General features: G+C 46.9%; 1 protein-coding gene across 19 annotated transcripts in view; it reads right to left on the bottom strand.

The window, feature by feature from the left end:
• Window positions 1-17,952, bottom strand: part of ATXN2 (ataxin 2) — a 1,876,777-nt gene that overhangs the window by 163,626 nt on the left and 1,695,199 nt on the right. For all 19 annotated transcript variants that reach the window (XM_078667457.1, XM_078667461.1, XM_078667458.1 and 16 more), the window contains one exon: window positions 4,552-4,776. In XM_078667457.1, coding sequence (XP_078523583.1) covers window positions 4,552-4,776 — 225 coding nt within the window. The remainder of the gene's footprint in view (window positions 1-4,551; window positions 4,777-17,952) is intronic.

The following is a 17,952-nucleotide window of genomic DNA, read 5'->3' as shown; positions in this document are numbered from 1 at the left end:
CTGCACTGCTCAGCAAGTGGCTAATGTCAAGTCTGCAGCGAACTGTGAACTTTGCTGCATCCATCCCGTTGGTGACAGCTTGGGAGAGTAAAGTCTGGGCCTCCTGAAGGATCTCTGGCAAAACATGTGCAACTGTATCCCACAAAGTGTGGGAAAAACAGCCCAAAAGGCGTGCGGTGTTCAAAGACATCAAAACCAGGCTAACGGAAGAAAACACTTTCTTTCCATGTGAGTCTAGAATCTTGTATTTCCTATCCGAGAGAGCGTCAGGGAAAGCACCTTGGGTTGTGGAGGCTTGGACCACCAGGCTCTCAGGGGTATGGCTTTGAATGAGGAACTTTGGGTCCCCAGGTGCGGGTGATGGTGACCTGAAATCGTCCTATTCACAGGAGCCCCTGTATTGGGTATGGGCCATGAACCCATTAGAACATCAGCGAGGGAGTCGTTGAACAGGAGTAAGGGTTCCGACATGGAGACTCCTAGCTGTAGCATTTCCGTTAAGAGATTAGTCTTGACTGCCACTGTGGGCAACTGAAGGTCAAAGAACTCAGCCACCCTATGCACCACCATGCTCCCTCCTTGGCAGCCATGGTAGGAGGAGGAAGCAGGCCAGCATCTGGAGATGTTTCCAGACCGCTAGCCTCACCCAAGTCCTCCCCACAGTTCACATTCTGTTCATCATAGGGCTGGTATTCTAAAGGGTCCACGAACCCTTTCTTGCGGCCTAGCCGATGAAAATTAGGCTCAGGCTCGGATCTGAGAGGCAGGGCTCCCATTGGGGTCGGTGTCTGGGATGACGTTGGGGACATCGGCGCAAGGGAAGGTTGAGATGGCTCGACAGGCAGCTGCATGGATCTGTGGGACTCCGCCGGAGCCACCAGCGCATAACCTGAAGGGGCCCCCTCTAACCCTGCAGGTCCCAATGCTGCATAGGAGTCAGACCCCCCAAAAATGCTTCAGAAATTTGAAAAGGTGCAGAGTCGGTCCCGGAGTAGGCTCTGGAGAACGAGGCCAAGAGTGCTATGGGTCCCTGATCTTGTAAGCAGTCAGGCTGCGAGCAGCTTCAGGAACTGCTCCCTCAAAGTCTTTGGATCTATGGCCCAGCAATCGGAGCACAGCTTGGTGCTGTGGTCAAGCCCCAAAGGCACACGAAGTGCAGGTACACTATCGACATTCGCTCAGCTTAAAACCCGACCTGCGCAAGAACATCCTTAACACATCATAAGGTAAACCTCAAAAGAAGTTGGCAAAATGTCGAAAAAAGGCCTGTCAAAAAGTGACAGAGAGGTATCTCTTCTACAGATCAGCGCTGGCTGGTGCAGAAAGAAAAGAATTGATGTCAGCGCACCTGGGAGGTGCCTACATAAGTCCCGAGATGTCATTTCCAGTGTGGACGCCGCCGACCACGGAGCCGATCGACACCACCTACCAAAAACCTCCGGATCCAATCTGACACGTGGGGAAAATCTAAGGTAGGAGATCTGCAGTTAGAAGGCACCTATCAGATATGAAGTGTGCCTCACCAGACTAATACAGCCCAGCTTGACCAGCTTGACTATGGCTGATGAGGACGACTATTGCACCTGTTGGTGATTCCGGGCTTCTGTTACCACCTTTTTCTTTGAAGCCACAAAAAAATTGTACTGGTTGTGAGGATCGCCTGTCTGGGGGCAAGGCCACTCAAGTAACTCCAGAACTTACATTACCAATGTTGGAACTGGTGAGATGGGAGCGGTAAACCCAAGGAGTGAGCTGTGGCACAGCTATCCTTAAATTCACCACATGAATGAATTCACCTTTTCACCTAAGAGCCTGCCTCCCTCAAAAGGCATGTCCATCAATGGCACTTGGATGTTCCTGGGGAACCCATCAGTAGGCATCCAGTCACGTCTTCTGAAAATGACTTGGTGCCCAAGGCCTGGCGGTCATTCCATACTATCCAACCTCACCTTCAGGATGTATTGCAGACCATGTGCAGTTTGGGCAAAAAAAATCCCGAAGGCGAACAGGTAAGATCTTGCTCGCCATGTCACAACGTGTGCTTGCTGTAGCCCAAGTGGCATACAGTGTTCACAATTTGTCTAGGGGATCAGACCTTTGGACTCCTTATCTAGAGCAGTAGTAGGGAAAGTATTAGTGTTCACCTTGCTCACCAAAGCTTGTACAAGACTCTCCGGAGTTGGATTTGGCTTCCACTATGATATGATGTGATCCCAGGAGCAAGCTGAGCAACTGGGTGGCACACTTGGTGGTGCAGAACAAGGATTGGATCACGCTGCCAAAAGAGCTTCAGACAGGGCTTCTTAAAGGGCAGCAAGGCTCACCCATCGATAGCCCTGGCTGTAAAGTCTGAGACAACAAGTTTGCCTTAGTCCCACCTGTGGGCAACTGTAACTCCAAAAACCTGAGGCCCTGCATACAACCACCAGAAAGGATTCACTCTCTTTGTATGGGGGGCAAGGCAAGAGTCCAAGTCAGTTTCAAGCAAAGTGTCCAAACTAATGGAATTCTGAAGGTCACGATAGAGGCCAGCGTCAGTAGAATGAGGGTAGAGCAAATTGTCTGCCTCCTATTTGTCATCTTTGTTAAGAACCACTGGACTGCATCAAAATCAGAACCAATAATGGCTTTCAACCACCCTCCATTCATACTGGTGTCAGAGCAATGGAACAGTAGGGAAATCTTACCACACCAAGGGCTGTACTTTAGTTATTTCACTGTACAACATAAATATCTTGCTGAAGTTGGCTCTGGAAAAGGGAGAGAGGTGTCTGGCACATCACTGTTTTTGTGGGTTTTCTGCTGTTAGTAGGCGCTTTCTGTCTTTAATAGAAAGTGTGATTCGGTTCATGTTGATGTTGCTTCTGCCAAACGTGTGTTTAAAAGTCCTGGTGGAAACACCTTCTCCCACATAACTTGAGCTGCACTCTGAGACACCGCATGGCGGCTGCTTCACTGGAGGAAGTGGTTCCCACCATGTGGAGTCAAATCCATTGGTACCTTTGCAAGAAAAGTACCGATGTGGAGTCTGTTCTCTTACCAAGAAGGCACAGTTTAGCCCACAGGTCAACTCCCTCTCTCTGAAACTTCTGTAGGGCATCACATGCCATCTGTCATGCTAGTAGGAAGACTACACAAGCATAAGATTTATTTTCACCACTAGAGAAAAAGAAAATTACTAACCCAGGAAAACACTGAATTTGAAGGGCGACATCTTATGAAATCAGATGAAGGCAAAAAACGAATTACAGCATACCTACTGACAAAATGAACTGAAACGTAAAATAGGTAAATTGTGCTCAGGATGCTTGCTAGTATTAATGAAAATCTGAGCTGCTTGACTTATCAGCATTATGAGAAAGTAGAGCTTTAGTATTATTGAATTGAAGGATAGAGCGGTGTTCAGTCACATGTACTTTGCATGAATGTATTAAAATGGCTTTGCTTAGAAAAGAAAGATAGAAAATGCTTAATTATATATGAATGTGTTCTTTTAGAAATGTTAAAAAAATAAACAATGTATACATCAAAATGCGTTCTGTGACTATGCACATACATGCCGATATTCTAGTCGGTGAATATTTTTTGGTTTTAGGTAGGATTTCAAAATTCTCAACACAATGGTTTCATACATGAAATAGGACACTTGGAGGCTACGGTCATACTCAAACACATCTATATGTTTTCTCTCCCTTCACTCTGACTAAGAAGTGCTAGTGGTTTAAAGTACTGCAACTTTTGAGACCTGTGGCTTCTGCAGAACACCTGTCGCTTGTAGAGAGTAATGCAGCAGAACCCTGGATGTTATCAAAGTGTCTGTATGTAGGTAGTTAATATTCAATTTAGGGCTTATCTTATTCTCACTGACGTATGAATCACATAATGAGGCTTACACATTAGGGAGTACTTTCTCTTCAACTTGGATCGATCATACTGGTGCTAAAAGCCATCCTCCTAAGAAACTAATGGTGTTGCTTCTTTCATGGCCAACAGAACTGCCATATTAGTTTTACGTGGCGGAGAATACGTTTTGGAATTCCTAAATTATGTACAGGAATGCTCATAATGAGCTGAAAGAAGACCCTGAACACACATATTTATTCTTGATGGCAATCTGTGCAAGGCAGCCTATACAAACCTTTAATAGAATGTTTTTCATTAGTAATCCTCTCCAAATTCTTAAAAAGCTAAATCAAAACTCTTTTCTCCTCTCACTCAAAGTCAAGCATCATCTTGGACCAGGTTAACAAACTAGCATCTCTCGCCAGTTGGATGTTGCACAGAAACAGAATAAAAATCTGCACAACATGGATTCGAGTTGATGGGTTAAGAAATGCTATGGAGAATCAGAAAATAGTGTAGTCAAATCAAAGGGCATTTGGGTGTTCTGGCCAACATTGCACTAGGTATTGCATCAGTATATGCCCAAAAGTTGATGCAGATGGCTATTTAAAATCTAAATCTATCAAACACATTTCAAGCCTAACCGCTAGATAACATGCATATCTAAAATCAACATATTGCAATAGACCATACCATACATGTCTTTACCTGCTGTACATGTGCCATATGTGGAGCATTACTATAGGCTTGCTGAACATGTGAAGGATGAATTGTAAAGACAGTCTGTTGTGCTGGGAAGTTATTTTGTGGAGACTGGTTACTTGAACCTGGTGTCATGGAAGGTGGCGTTGGTGCAAGACTAGCATGATAAATTGCAGACTGCTGCTGTTGATTTGCTAAGTGAAGCGCCTGAGCTGCTTGATGTTGATGGTGCTATAAAGAAAACAGAGAGAAAGAAAATCAAAAGATAAGCAAAATAAATGTAACTACAACAATCTTTCAATGTCACAAAGTTATACAACCAACGTACAAGAACACACACAGGCTAAAACAAGAAAGATGTTACATATAACACTCCTTCTTGGCATATGATCTGATAGACAAACATCTTTGTAATCAACAAAGTGCTTAAGGAACAATATCAGGTTAACTTGCTTCATAACAACTGCCATAATATAAACTGCCAGCTGGTGCACTGAATATATGTTGTCTGCAGTGTTATTGCTCTATTCTGGTTTTTCAGATATGACATAATATGTTGGGGCCCAGATTTATAAGTATATATAATAAGAGCGAGTTTCCCACTTTTTCATGAGCTCTGCACATTTAATTACTCACAGATAGATCCGGATTATCTAAACATCAGGAATAGATATATATATATATATATATATGTCAAAGCTCCAAGACTCTGTTTCCCCTTTGTAACAAAGTAGAGCACTCGGTGGATGTCAGGCAGATAGTTTATTTAGCCAGCAGCAGACAGCAAAACAGACGCGTTTGGGACTGGGTCCTTCGCCAGTAAACAGTCTGCTGCTGGCTAAATAAACTATCTAGACGCGTTTCGGACTGGGTCCTTCGCCAGTAAACAGTCTGCTGCTGGCTAAATAAACTATCTGCCCGACATCCACTGAGTGCTATACTTTGTTACAAAGGGGAAACGGAGTCTTGGAGCATTGATATTCACGTGGGCACCCACATGAAGAAGCACCCGCCTGCGAGTGCCCTGACATTTGCGGTGCAAAAAGGTGCGGAAAAAATATATATATATGTGTATAGCGGAGACTAGAATCTAGGTTTAATTTAGATCTTCAAACTAAGTCTCCACGTGGGCTAAATACCGAAGAGGAATTAGTCAGTCATCTTGGTCAGTAATCTGACATCACAAGGGTTTTTTTCTCAAAGGATCCTATCTTTCCTTTCTTTAATTACTATGAGATAGTATATAGAGTTTTCTCTCAATGAACTGCTATCTGTAGCTGCATACTTTGTACATACCTCTGTTCGGCTTTATTTAGGGTAAAATAATGGATTGTATAGAACATCAACCTGAATGAACTATATGTATATATTCGTAAGTGATTACAGCAAAATGCTTGGCTGACCAATGCCCATCCAGCGCTTAATAATTTTCTGTTTAATTTGGCGCTCACTGTAAAAAGGGTATGTTATTGATTAATGTGAAACACACTAGAAGATGGCCGCCGTTACAACAAGAATGAATTGTTGTCCGTTTTTCATGTTGACCATTGAAGAGGATGTGACATCACTGTGCAACTTTATTTGAATCTGTGTGAAAATGACATACAAGTAACAGTTGACAAAGGCAAGATGCCGAAACGCGTCCTGTTTCTAAAGCGGACGATGAAATAAAATCGTGAATTTTCAATTTCTGAAAAGACAACTGAGTGCGGTCCGTTCTTTACTGCATAAAGGTTTTATGAGCTGATATATATATATATATATATATATATATATATATTCACACAAAAGGTTGCCCAATTTGAGGAGGCCCCTTCGGAGGATACACTTCAAAACAGCGAGGGCTCCACTGGAAACAGCTTGTAACTGGCATCAAAATACGCGGCTCTACGCGTTTCGGGTTTCCCCTTGCTCACGAGCCAGGCAGCATACTACAACACGGCAGCCAAAGATTTGGAACACCTGCTTTATTACATCATTCCCGCCCACTGGGCGTGTCTCAATGCCTCACACGGCATGTGCCTGTTGTTGCATTATGGTCTTAGCAGTCCAATCTTATGTTGTTACCCCAGTGGGTGGTGCCAATGTTCGAAGTTTGTGCAATTAAAATCCACAGTGGGACGATGTGCAGTTAAAAACTTGGTTCCGTAGGATTAAGTCACCCCTACGTGTTGAAATCCCACGATCCACTTTGGTAAACAGAAGTCCGTTACCTGGATCCGCAGACATGCGGCGGGCCTTCCTCACGACCTGGACAGGCCGTTTTAACATATTCACACAAAAGGTTGCCCAATTTGAGGAGACCCCTTCGGAGGATACACTTCAAAACAGCGAGGGCTCCACTGGAAACAGCTTGTAACTGGCATCAAAATACGCGGCTCTACGCGTTTCGGGTTTCCCCTTGCTCACGAGCCAGGCAGCATACTACAACACGGCAGCCAAAGATTTGGAACACCTGCTTTATTACATCATTCCCGCCCACTGGGCGTGTCTCAATGCCTCACACGGCATGTGCCTGTTGTTGCATTATGGTCTTAGCAGTCCAATCTTATGTTGTTACCCCAGTGGGTGGTGCCAATGTTCGAAGTTTGTGCAATTGTGCATGTCTGCGGATCCAGGTAACGGACTTCTGTTTACCAAAGTGGATCGTGGGATTTCAACACGTAGGGGTGACTTAATCCTACTGAACCAAGTTTTTAACTGCACATCGTCCCACTGTGGATTTTAATTGCACAAACTTCGAACATTGGCACCACCCACTGGGGTAGCAACATAAGATTGGACTGCTAAGACCATAATGCAACAACAGGCACATGCCGTGTGAGGCATTGAGACACGCCCAGTGGGCGGGAATGATGTAATAAAGCAGGTGTTCCAAATCTTTGGCTGCCGTGTTGTAGTATGCTGCCTGGCTCGTGAGCAAGGGGAAACCCGAAACGCGTAGAGCCGTGTATTTTGATGCCAGTTACACGCTGTTTCCAGTGGAGCCCTCGCTGTTTTGAAGTGTATCCTCCGAAGGGGCCTCCTCAAATTGGGCAACCTTTTGTGTGAATATATATATATATATATATATATATATATATATTCACTGAAAAAACCATAGGTTTCACACCAGTTATAGTTAGCTGGAAATTTTACTCGCATAAAACCATTGAAATTCCCACGTTATAGTTAGTTGGACTCACTATAACTTGCGCGTGCAATGCACTGCTGATGACGTCACATATTACATCACTCATGACATGGTCAGTGACATCACTCATGACATCACTGATGACACCATCCAGTGAATGTGTGTCTTTCTGAAAAATAAATATGTTTTATATATGTATATGTAAAAGTTGATAGAAGAATAAATGTTTAAATAAGTGTCTAAATGGATTTTTTTTTTTAAAAGAAATTGATTGGTTAACTGGCTTATTAAGTGTATCTTAGTGAATACATATATTAGTGAGTAATGTTTAAATATTTAAATATATGTATTAGTGTTTCACTTTGTGTATAAGTGGCTGCATGGGTTGGTGAGTAGCTACATGTGGATGTATATGGGTTATTAGATGTTTTTCTTAGTATCAGTATGAGTGTTTGTATGGTTTGGTGGGGGTATTACTTAGCACATAGATGCATGAATGACTGACTCTCTTTGTATGTGTTTTGAAGACAGAATATGTGCAGGACTGTATGGGTGGATGAGTGTGTATATGTGTGTGTTAGTGAGTGAATGACTGTCTCACTAGTGTCTTTATCAGTAACTACATATGTTTTAATCTAGTATATGTGAATATTGATGTATATAAGTGAGTATATGTGAGAGTAAGAGATTGTAAGAGTTCCTATTTAAATAAGTATGTGTTTCTATAAGTGATTGTTTAGGAGAGTAAGTATGTGTAAGTTTCCTTAGAAGTAAGGTGGTAGTGTGTGTATAGCTGTATATGCAAATAAATGGATGTTCAATAGTTTACTTGCATGTGTGAGTATGTGTGAGAGTAACTTTTGGATGACTCTCGGTGTGTAACAGGATGTATAGGTGTATCACTACATATGATGAGTGAGTATATGGATGAGTGACTATATAGAACTGTTGGTGAATGAGTGGATGTGTATATAGATGGTGGAATTATTGAATTTGTTGTTGTAACTGGTATGGGTATCTCCATTTTTTTGAAAATTTTAGTTTCTATTTTTGAATATGTGTTTCAAGGGTTACATTACAGTGAAAGGAGGTCTGTCACTCTGTCACAAGGATGGTGTCATCAGTGATGTCATGAGTTATGTCACTGACCATGTCATGAGTGATGTAATATGTGACGTCATCAGCAGTGCATTGCACGCGCAAGTTATAGTGAGTCCAACTAACTATAACGTGGGAATTTCAATGGTTTTATGCGAGTAAAATTTCCAGCTAACTATAACTGGTGTGAAACCTACGGTTTTTTCAGTGAATTTTATAGGTTTTTTTAAATGCTAATTCCTAACTATAACTGGTATGAAACGTATGGTTTTTTCAGTAAATTTCATAGGTTTTGTAAATGCTAATTCCTAACTATATATAGGGCCTCAAACCTATGTTTTTTTCAGTGAATTTCAAAGGTTTTTTAATAGCAAATCTCTATAGGTATGAAATATAATATTTTTTATAATGAATTTTCTATTGTATATTTATGTAATACTATTTTTTTATGTATATTTTTCCCTTTTAACATTTTTTTTTTTTTGCCTTGGTGCGCCCCGGTGCGCGTACCGGTGAGCGTCCCGTTAGCGCTATTGCCGCGAACAAAAACATCATCGGGACGTATCGCGTAGTCGCATGATGCGTCTTATGACGTACGACGTAAGCGCACCCAGAAGCGCCCGAGCGCATACGATCGCGCAACGTAAGCACCCCCGGGGCGCGTAGCGTAAGCGCGTCGGGTCATGTGACCTGAAAATAACACTTTTCATTGGTTCAGAAGACTTTTGGTTTCCAAATGATGAAAGCCCGGGTCATGTGACCTGAAAATAACACTTTTCATTGGTTCAGAACAGTTTTGTTTTCTAAATGATGAAAGCCCCCACCTTTTTTCCTCATTATCACTTTGTTCTTTGAGTGAGGAAGACCTGTATCTATTCATTAAGAAATGGCTACAGTAGCAGCAGCAGCAGGAGCATCTGCACCACCACCACCACAAGGACCACCACAACACCACATTGGTGGTGAAGAAGGAGGAGGAGGAGAGAAGGCACTTCCTGCCTGAAGATAATCCCCTCTATAGACCGAGAGAGCACATTGTGTGGGAGTTTTTTAAATTCCCAAGGGGCCTAAAGAAAGTCAATGCGCCAAAAGTGACTTGTCTGATCTGTGGCGCTGAACTTTCCAGGAGGAACCCTGCCAAAAAGTATTCTTTTGGCAATTACACCATGATTCGCCACATGCAACGCAGGCATCCCAACAACTATTCTGCGGCAGAGGTCAGAGAACTGACCAGAAACCCTCCCCAATCTTCTTCCAGCACCTCAACAAGCAAACAACCCACTCCATCGGGTCAAGAGGCAAGGGAGATGGTCCCAAACATCCAAACCCAGTTTGGAGATTTTAAAATTGTTTGTATCTATTGCGGGACTACAATTTCCTATGGCGAGAAAAGTATAAACCTAATCAACCGTGCAGGAGAGAACCACAACTGCAGAAAAAAAACGTAATTTTTTTCCTGATTTTTTTTGCTCCAGTTGAGCCGTTTACAATTCCCTGTTTTTTGTTTCTCCCCATAAAAATTACAAAAAAATATAAAATTGTTCATAAAAGCCAAAAAAAGTAAAAAATGTTCAAAAAAACAAAAAAAATATAAAACAACAAAAAGAATAAAAAAAACAGTTATTTTTAGAACTACCTCCAATTTATAAAAAAATGCTAAATTTTTTTAAAACTCTGTCATTCTTTTTTCTCCAGGGTACGCTCTCCGGTACGCTCCCCGGTGCGCGTACCGGGCGCCCCCCCCCCCGCGGAAATCGGAAAAAAAAAAAGGTTTGCCCCGCGGGACCCTTTTATGGCCCCCACATCAAACCTAGGGGGTCAGGGGGGGTCTACCCTGCCCCCTTTTGGTAATTTCCCCCTTTGTTTTTGCCACCTCTTGTGTCTCGATCCTACCGAGACACAAGATGGCGGCCGCTCCGGACTGTTTGGAATGTTGACAGACACCCGAGAGCCAATCAGCTTTCCGCTCGCGTAGCGCGCTGGTATGCGCCCCGGTGCGCGTACCAGGGCACGCTTATAGATATATATATTTTTTTAACCTAAATTACTCAAAATCCACTGGAGCACATATCTTGAGACATAGCAAAGGCACATCGGGCTACCAGTCCCTACAATTTTGCCAAGTTTGGTGGAAATCCATTCAGCCGTTCGGGCTAAAAGTGAGTCCAACCGCCCTATGGAAATTAACATGGGGAAAACACGTTTTGGGACCCCCCTTTTATCTCGGCCCCCGCTTGACGAATCCCCCCCACACTTTCAGGGAAGGAGCGGAGTGGAGCGGGCCATCTTCTTGGCGAAATTCAACCAATTCCGTCCATCAACGCCAAAGTTATTCCCAATAGAATGTTGCGGATTTCCTATGGAAACTAGGTCCTAACTATAACTACCTACTGGCGACCGCCAGTAGGATGGATATATATATATATATATATATATATATATATATATATATATATATATATATATATATATATATATATATATATATATATATATATATATATATATATATATATATATACACATATATATATATATATATATATATACATATATATATACATATATATATACATATATATATATATATATATATATATATATATATATACATATATATATACATATATATATATATATACATATACACATATATATATATATATATACATACATATATATATACATATATATATATATATATATACATACATATATATATACATACATATATATATATATATACATATATAGAACCAAACCTCCTCCACGAACAGAAGAACAGAGGCCACAACGGGGGATTCCTTTGAAAGTAGCTTTATTGCATTTTTAATGGCAAATGCATTTCGGCGATTTGTGCCTTCCTCAGCGCCCAAGATGTATTGTTCTATAATTTCAACACAGTGGTTTAGGGCGTTATTTAACCTAGCGAAGAAACAAGATAATCTTAACGTGCAGTATGAAAAAATAAAAAAAAATAAAATAAAAAAAAAGTTCTCCCTCGGGTCCCCACACGGCCTCAGCCTGTCAGTCCAAGTTTAAATACTAGCTGGGGTAAGTCTGTGAAACATCCCGCCCAGCATCAGGTCAAATACCTGACAACTGCTCCATCACTCCTGGACGTCTTGGCGGGCTCCGGAGTAATCCAATCCCTTGGAGTGAAGAACAAACTGACAAAGCACTTTACCAGTGTTCTCCGGGCCACTTGGAAGGCGGGGGCCTCTGCTATTGTGTTTTCAGGCCACCGCAAATAATATGTTACCAAACCTCCTCCATGAACAGAAGAGCAGAGGCCACAACGGGGGATTCCTTTGGAAGTAGCTTTATTGCCTTTTTAATGGCGAATGCTTTTCGGCGATTTGTGCCTTCCTCAGCGCCCAAGATGTATTGCACACTCTTCCAAGTCTCGCTAATAGCTCAATTGCACCGCCCCAGGTACATCATGGGGCAGACCTGCGCTGCTTTATCAAGAGGGGGCAGTGCAAGTGTGTGTGTGTGTGTGTAGGTGTGTGTGTGTGTGTGTAGGTGTGTGTAGGTGTGTGTGTGTGTGTGTGTGTGTGTGTGTAGGTGTGTGTGTGTGTGTGTGTGTGTAGGTGTGTGTGTGTGTGTAGGTGTGTGTGTGTGTAGGTGTGTGTGTGTGTGTAGGTGTGTGTGTGTGTGTAGGTGTGTGTGTGTGTGTAGGTGTGTGTGTGTGTGTGTGTGTGTGGGTGTGTGTAGGTGTGTGTAGGTGTGTGTAGGTGTGTGTAGGTGTGTGTGTGTAGGTGTGTGTGTGTAGGTGTGTGTGTGTGTGTAGGTGTGTGTGTGTGTGTAGGTGTGTGTGTGTGTGTAGGTGTGTGTGTGTGTGTGTAGGTGTGTGTGTGTGTGTAGGTGTGTGTGTGTGTGTGTAGGTGTGTGTGTGTGTGTGTAGGTGTGTGTGTGTGTGTGTAGGTGTGTGTGTGTGTGTAGGTGTGTGTGTGTGTAGGTGTGTGTGTGTGTATGTGTGTGTGTGTAGGTGTGTGTGTGTGTGTGTGTGCGGGCGTGTGCGGGCGCGTGGGTGTAGGTGTGTGTGTAGGTGTGTGTGTAGGTGTGTGTGTAGGTGTGTAGGTGTGTGTGTAGGTGTGTGTGTGTGTAGGTGTGTAGGTGTGTGTGTAGGTGTGTGTGTGTGTAGTTGTGTGTGTGTGTAGGTGTGTGTGTGTGTAGGTGTGTGTGTGTGTAGGTGTGTGTGTGTGTAGGTGTGTGCGTGTGTAGGTGTGTGCGTGTGTAGGTGTGTGTGCGTGTGTGCGCGTGCGTGCGTGTGTGTGCGTGCGTGCGTGTGTGTGTGTGTATATATATATAATGTTACTTACCCAGTAAGCATCTGTTTGTGGCATATAGTGCTGTAGATGCACAAGTTACTACTTGTGTAACGATATATCTGTAAGAGACATTAGTTAGTGATAGATTCCTTACCTTAGAATATCCCCAGGCGTCACACTGGATCCGGAAATTTTTGCGTAGCAATACCCCAGCGCGTCGGTAGGCGTCGTCCGCGGCTCCGCGTCCGTCGTTGTTAGCGCTGGAATGACGTCGTCGGAGTACTTAGAGGCCGGCCATGCGCGCTGACGTCAGTTCTGATACACAGCTTTTCCGCGCCAGATACGCAGAGCCATGATAGAACCAACACTGGTGCCAAGAAACTAGGGCCCTGAAAGGGGATGACCTTAACCCTAGATATCGGTTCGCAGAACGGGGAGGATGGGTGGGTCGGTAAGGAATCTATCACTAACTAATGTCTCTTACAGATATATCGTTACCCAAGTAGTAACTTGTGCATAGTGATAGATTCCTTACCTTAGAATAGATACCCCAGCAATACCAACACCGGTGGTGGGTCTGCGAACCAATAATCACACCAGAAAGTCCTGGAGGACGGAACGGCCAAAGAAGCCATCCCTCCGGACTTGACTGTCCAGGCAGTAGTGTTGTGCGAACGTGTGCAACGAGGCCCACTTAGCTGCCTGGCAAATGTCCTGCAAGGGCACTCCCCGGCCCAGGGCAGTTGTAGTCGCCGTGGCCCGAGTGGAATGAGCCCTCAATCCAACAGGGGGCTCCTTCTTAGCCATGGAGTAACATGCCTGGATACACAAGATGATCCACCGGGAGATGGTCCGCTTGTGTACCGCCTTCCCCTTCTTAGCGCCCACGTAACCAACAAAGAGTTGGTCATCCACCCGGAACTGGCGTGTGCGATCCAAGTAAAATGAGAGCGCACGTTTTGGGTCCAGACGGTGGAGCTGCTCTTCCTCTTTAGAGGGATGCGGAGGCGGAAAGAAGGTTGGCAAGGTGATGGACTGCCCGATGTGGAAGGCTGAGACAACCTTGGGCAGGAAAGATGGCTTGGTACGCAACACAACCTTGTCCGAATGGACAGAAAGGAAAGGTGGAGTACAAGAAAGGGCCTGGAGCTCACTCACTCTCCTGGCAGAGGTGATGGCAACCAGGAAAGCAATCTTCAGAGTCAGAAGGCGAAGAGGACAGTTGTGAAGTGGCTCAAAGGGAGCGCACATCAGGAAAGTAAGAACAAGGTTCAAGTCCCACTGGGGCATCACGAAGGGAACAGGAGGGAATATGTGTGTGATGCCCTTAAGAAATCTATTTACAATAGGGGACATAAACAGAGAAGGCTGATCAGGCAGCCTCAAAAAGGCAGAAATGGCAGAAAGGTAGCCCTTGACAGTGCCCAGAGCGGAGCCCCGCTGGGCAAGAGACAGAAGAGGAGAACCTCAGAAAGGGGGGCAGAGAGTGGGTCCACAGCCTTTGCTGTGCACCATGCCACAAATCTGTTCCACCTGCAGGCGTATACCGACTTTGTGGAGGGACGCCTGGCTGCCAGAATGACATCACAGACTTCGGGAGGCAAGTCAAATGGCCTCAACTGTCGCCGCTCAATCTCCAAGCTTGTAGGTGGAGACTGGACAGGTTCGGGTGGAGGACCATCCCCTGCTGCTGCGACAGAAGGTCCTCCCGAAGAGGCAGACAAATCGGGGGATCGACTGACATGCTGAGTAGCTCGGGATACCAGTATCTTCGTGCCCAGTCCGGAGCCACAAGGATAACCTGGGCCCGGGCGCGCCTGATCTTTTTAAGCACTCTGGGCAGAAGTGGTATAGGCGGAAAGGCGTACAATAGACTGCAACTCCACTCGCGACGAAAAGCGTCTCCGAGCGAGCGCTGCCTTGGAAATTCCAACGCGCAGAACTGATGACACTGCGTGTTCTCTTCGGTGGCGAATAGATCTAACCAAGGCTCTCCCCACTGCTGAAAGAGGCCTTGCGCCACGTTTGAGCTCAGACGCCATTCGTGATCCATCATGCACCGACGGCTGAGTTCGCCCGCCCTGGCATTCAGAGGACCTGCCAGGTGTTGAACCACCAGGGTCACGCCCTGACGTTCCAGCCACTGCCAGAGGCGCAGAGCCTCCTGACATAGGGTCCATGACCCCACCCCGCCCTGTTTGTTGCAGTACCACACGGCGGTGGTGTTGTCCGTGAACACCTGCACTACACTCCCCCGGACAGAGGGGAGGAATGCCTTCAGTGCTAGACGAATCGCCCGTAACTCCAACAGGTTGATGTGGAGCCGGGCCTCCGCCGGATACCAGAGTCCTCTGATCTCTGCCTCTTACATTTGGCCACCCCAGTCCTGGAGGGACGCGTCCGTCACAACTACGTGCTCTGGGTGGGGTAGGGAGAGGGATCTCCCACTGACCCAATCTCGGTCCGTGAGCCACCACTCTAACTGTCTTGCAGTGCCCTCCGAGATCAAGACATGGTCGGACAAGTTGCCCTGATGCTGGGCCCACTGAAACTTCAGGTCCCACTGCAGAGCCCGCATCCGCCACCGGGCGTGACGCACCAGAAGGATGCAGGAGGCCATCAGTCCCAGAAGCCGCAGCGTCAACCTGACCGAGACTCGGGATAAAGGCTGGAAGATTGGAATCAGAGCCTGAACATCCCGAACCCGCTGTTCGGTAGGGTAAACCCGAAACTGTGCCGAGTCCAGAACCGCTCCGATGAAGAGGAGCTTCTGAGAGGGACACAGGTGCGACTTCGGCACATTAATGGAGAACCCCAGCAAGTGCAGGAGGTCGGCCGTAGTCTGGAGGTGGCTGATGACTGTCTGGGGCGAGCCCGCCTTCAACAACCAGTCGTCGAGGTAGGGGGAGACTGACACCCCTAACCTGCGCAGATGAGCTGCGACCACCGCCATCACCTTCGTGAACACCCGTGGGGCGCTGGTAAGGCCGAAGGGGAGCACGGTAAACTGAAAATGCTCGTGGCCTACCGTGAACCGCAGGTAACGCCGGTGGGCCGGCAGGACGGGGATGTGAAAAATAAGCGTCCTGCAAGTCCAATGCTACCATCCAGTCTCCGGGGTCCAGGGCAGCTAAGACCTGAGCCAAAGTCAGCATCTTGAACTTCTCTTGTCGGAGGAAGCCGTTGACGTTCCGTAGATCCAAGATAGGGCGCAGGCCCCCCTTGCCCTACTTGGGCACCAGAAAGTAGTGGGAGTAACATCCACACCCTACTTCTGGCCCAGGAACGCGCTCGATGGCCCCCTTGGCCAAGAGGGCCGTGACTTCCTCTTGCAGAAGTTGCAAGTGATCCCCCGACACGCGGTGGAATTGCGGTGCATGGCTTGAGGGGTCGCCTCGAAGGGGAGGGAGTAGCCCCTTCGGACGATTTGCAGCACCCACCTGTCCGACGTGACAGTGCGCCAGTGGGAGTGGTGATGGCGAACCCTGCCTCCCACAGGCGTCACATGGGCCTGAAAACTCGGAAGGTTTTGAGGCAGGTGCTGCGGAGGGAGGTGTGGACTGGCCTCGCCGCTCACCCCGACCGCCGCCACGGCGGTTTCCACAGCCGCCACCGCGCTACTGCGCATTCTGCGGTGCGTGGCTGGCAGCACGTGTGGGGACGCCCCTTCCGTGGCCACGAAAGGAGCGAAAGGCACCCGATTGCTGGCGCGTGGCCGAAAGGCCTAAGGACTTGGCCATAGCCCTGGAGTCCTTAAAGCGCTCCAGCGCATGGTCTGCCTTGTCGCCAAAAAGGCGACGGCCATCGAACGGCATGTCCAGAAGAGTGGCCTGGACATCGGCCGAAAAGTTGGCGGACCTCAACCAGGCCTGGCGTCTAACTGCCACCGTCATTGCCATCGCCCTGCCCAGTGAGTCCGTGGTATCCAGCCCACACCGGATAGAGTATCGTGCCGCATCGACCCTCCACAAGGGCTTGGGCGAGTTTAGCCCGTACCTCCTCCGGGCATTGTGGCAGCACGTCCGCAACCGTGTCCCACAGGGTGTGGGTGTAGCGGCCCAAGAGACACGCGGTATTGACAGACCGCAGTCCCAAACTCAGGGACGAGAACACCTTCTTTCCGAACTGTTCATATCTCTTGGATTCCCGATCGGGCGGGGCCGTCGGGAATGCGGTCTGGGAAGTGGAGGCCTGGATAACCAGGCTCCCGGGGGTGGGATGGGTGGACAAAAAGCAAGGGTCGCCCGGAGCCGGGCGGTAGCGTCTGGCCACGTTCCTATCCACAGGCGGACCTGTGGCGGGCTTGGACCAAGTGCCCACAAGAACGTCACATAAGGCTTCATTAAATGGCAGCAGAGGCTCACTGGAGCTTGCCTGCGGTTTACGAACCTCAGTGAGGAGGTTAGTCCTCACGGCCGCAACGGGGAGCTCAAGGTCCAAGGCCTTGGCTGCCCTCAACACTACACTATAAGCAGCCCCCTCCTCTGTAGCCACGGTGGGAGGGGAGACAAATCCAGTGTCTGGCGAGGTGTCAATACCACTGGCCTCGCCAAGCTCATATGTCCAGTCCTCTTGAGACTGGCACTCCTGTGCCAGAGGGTCCTCAGACCCCTCCCAATCACCTTCGTCACCAGTCTCCTGTAACCCAGGGTCAACAGACTGGACCTCCTCATGGAAATAAAAATCTCCAAAGGCCGTCTGAAGCGGCGCCCAACGGCGCCCCAGAGTCAGACCGAAGGGAAGATTGGGGACGGCGTCCACAATGGGCGCCGGGGGCGACACCCTCGGGGCCGGCGCCGGTGAGGTCGTGAGGTCGACCGGCGATGCCCCGGATCCGGAGCGGATACCTTAGCTGGCGCGGAAAAAAGAAGAACTGATGTCAGCGCACATGGGCGGCGTCTA

This window comes from Lissotriton helveticus, chromosome 11 (assembly GCF_964261635.1).
Source record: "Lissotriton helveticus chromosome 11, aLisHel1.1, whole genome shotgun sequence".
Lineage (NCBI taxonomy): Eukaryota > Metazoa > Chordata > Amphibia > Caudata > Salamandridae > Lissotriton > Lissotriton helveticus.
The sequence above is the reverse complement of the archived record's forward strand: the minus strand, read 5'-3'. Positions and strand labels throughout refer to the sequence as shown.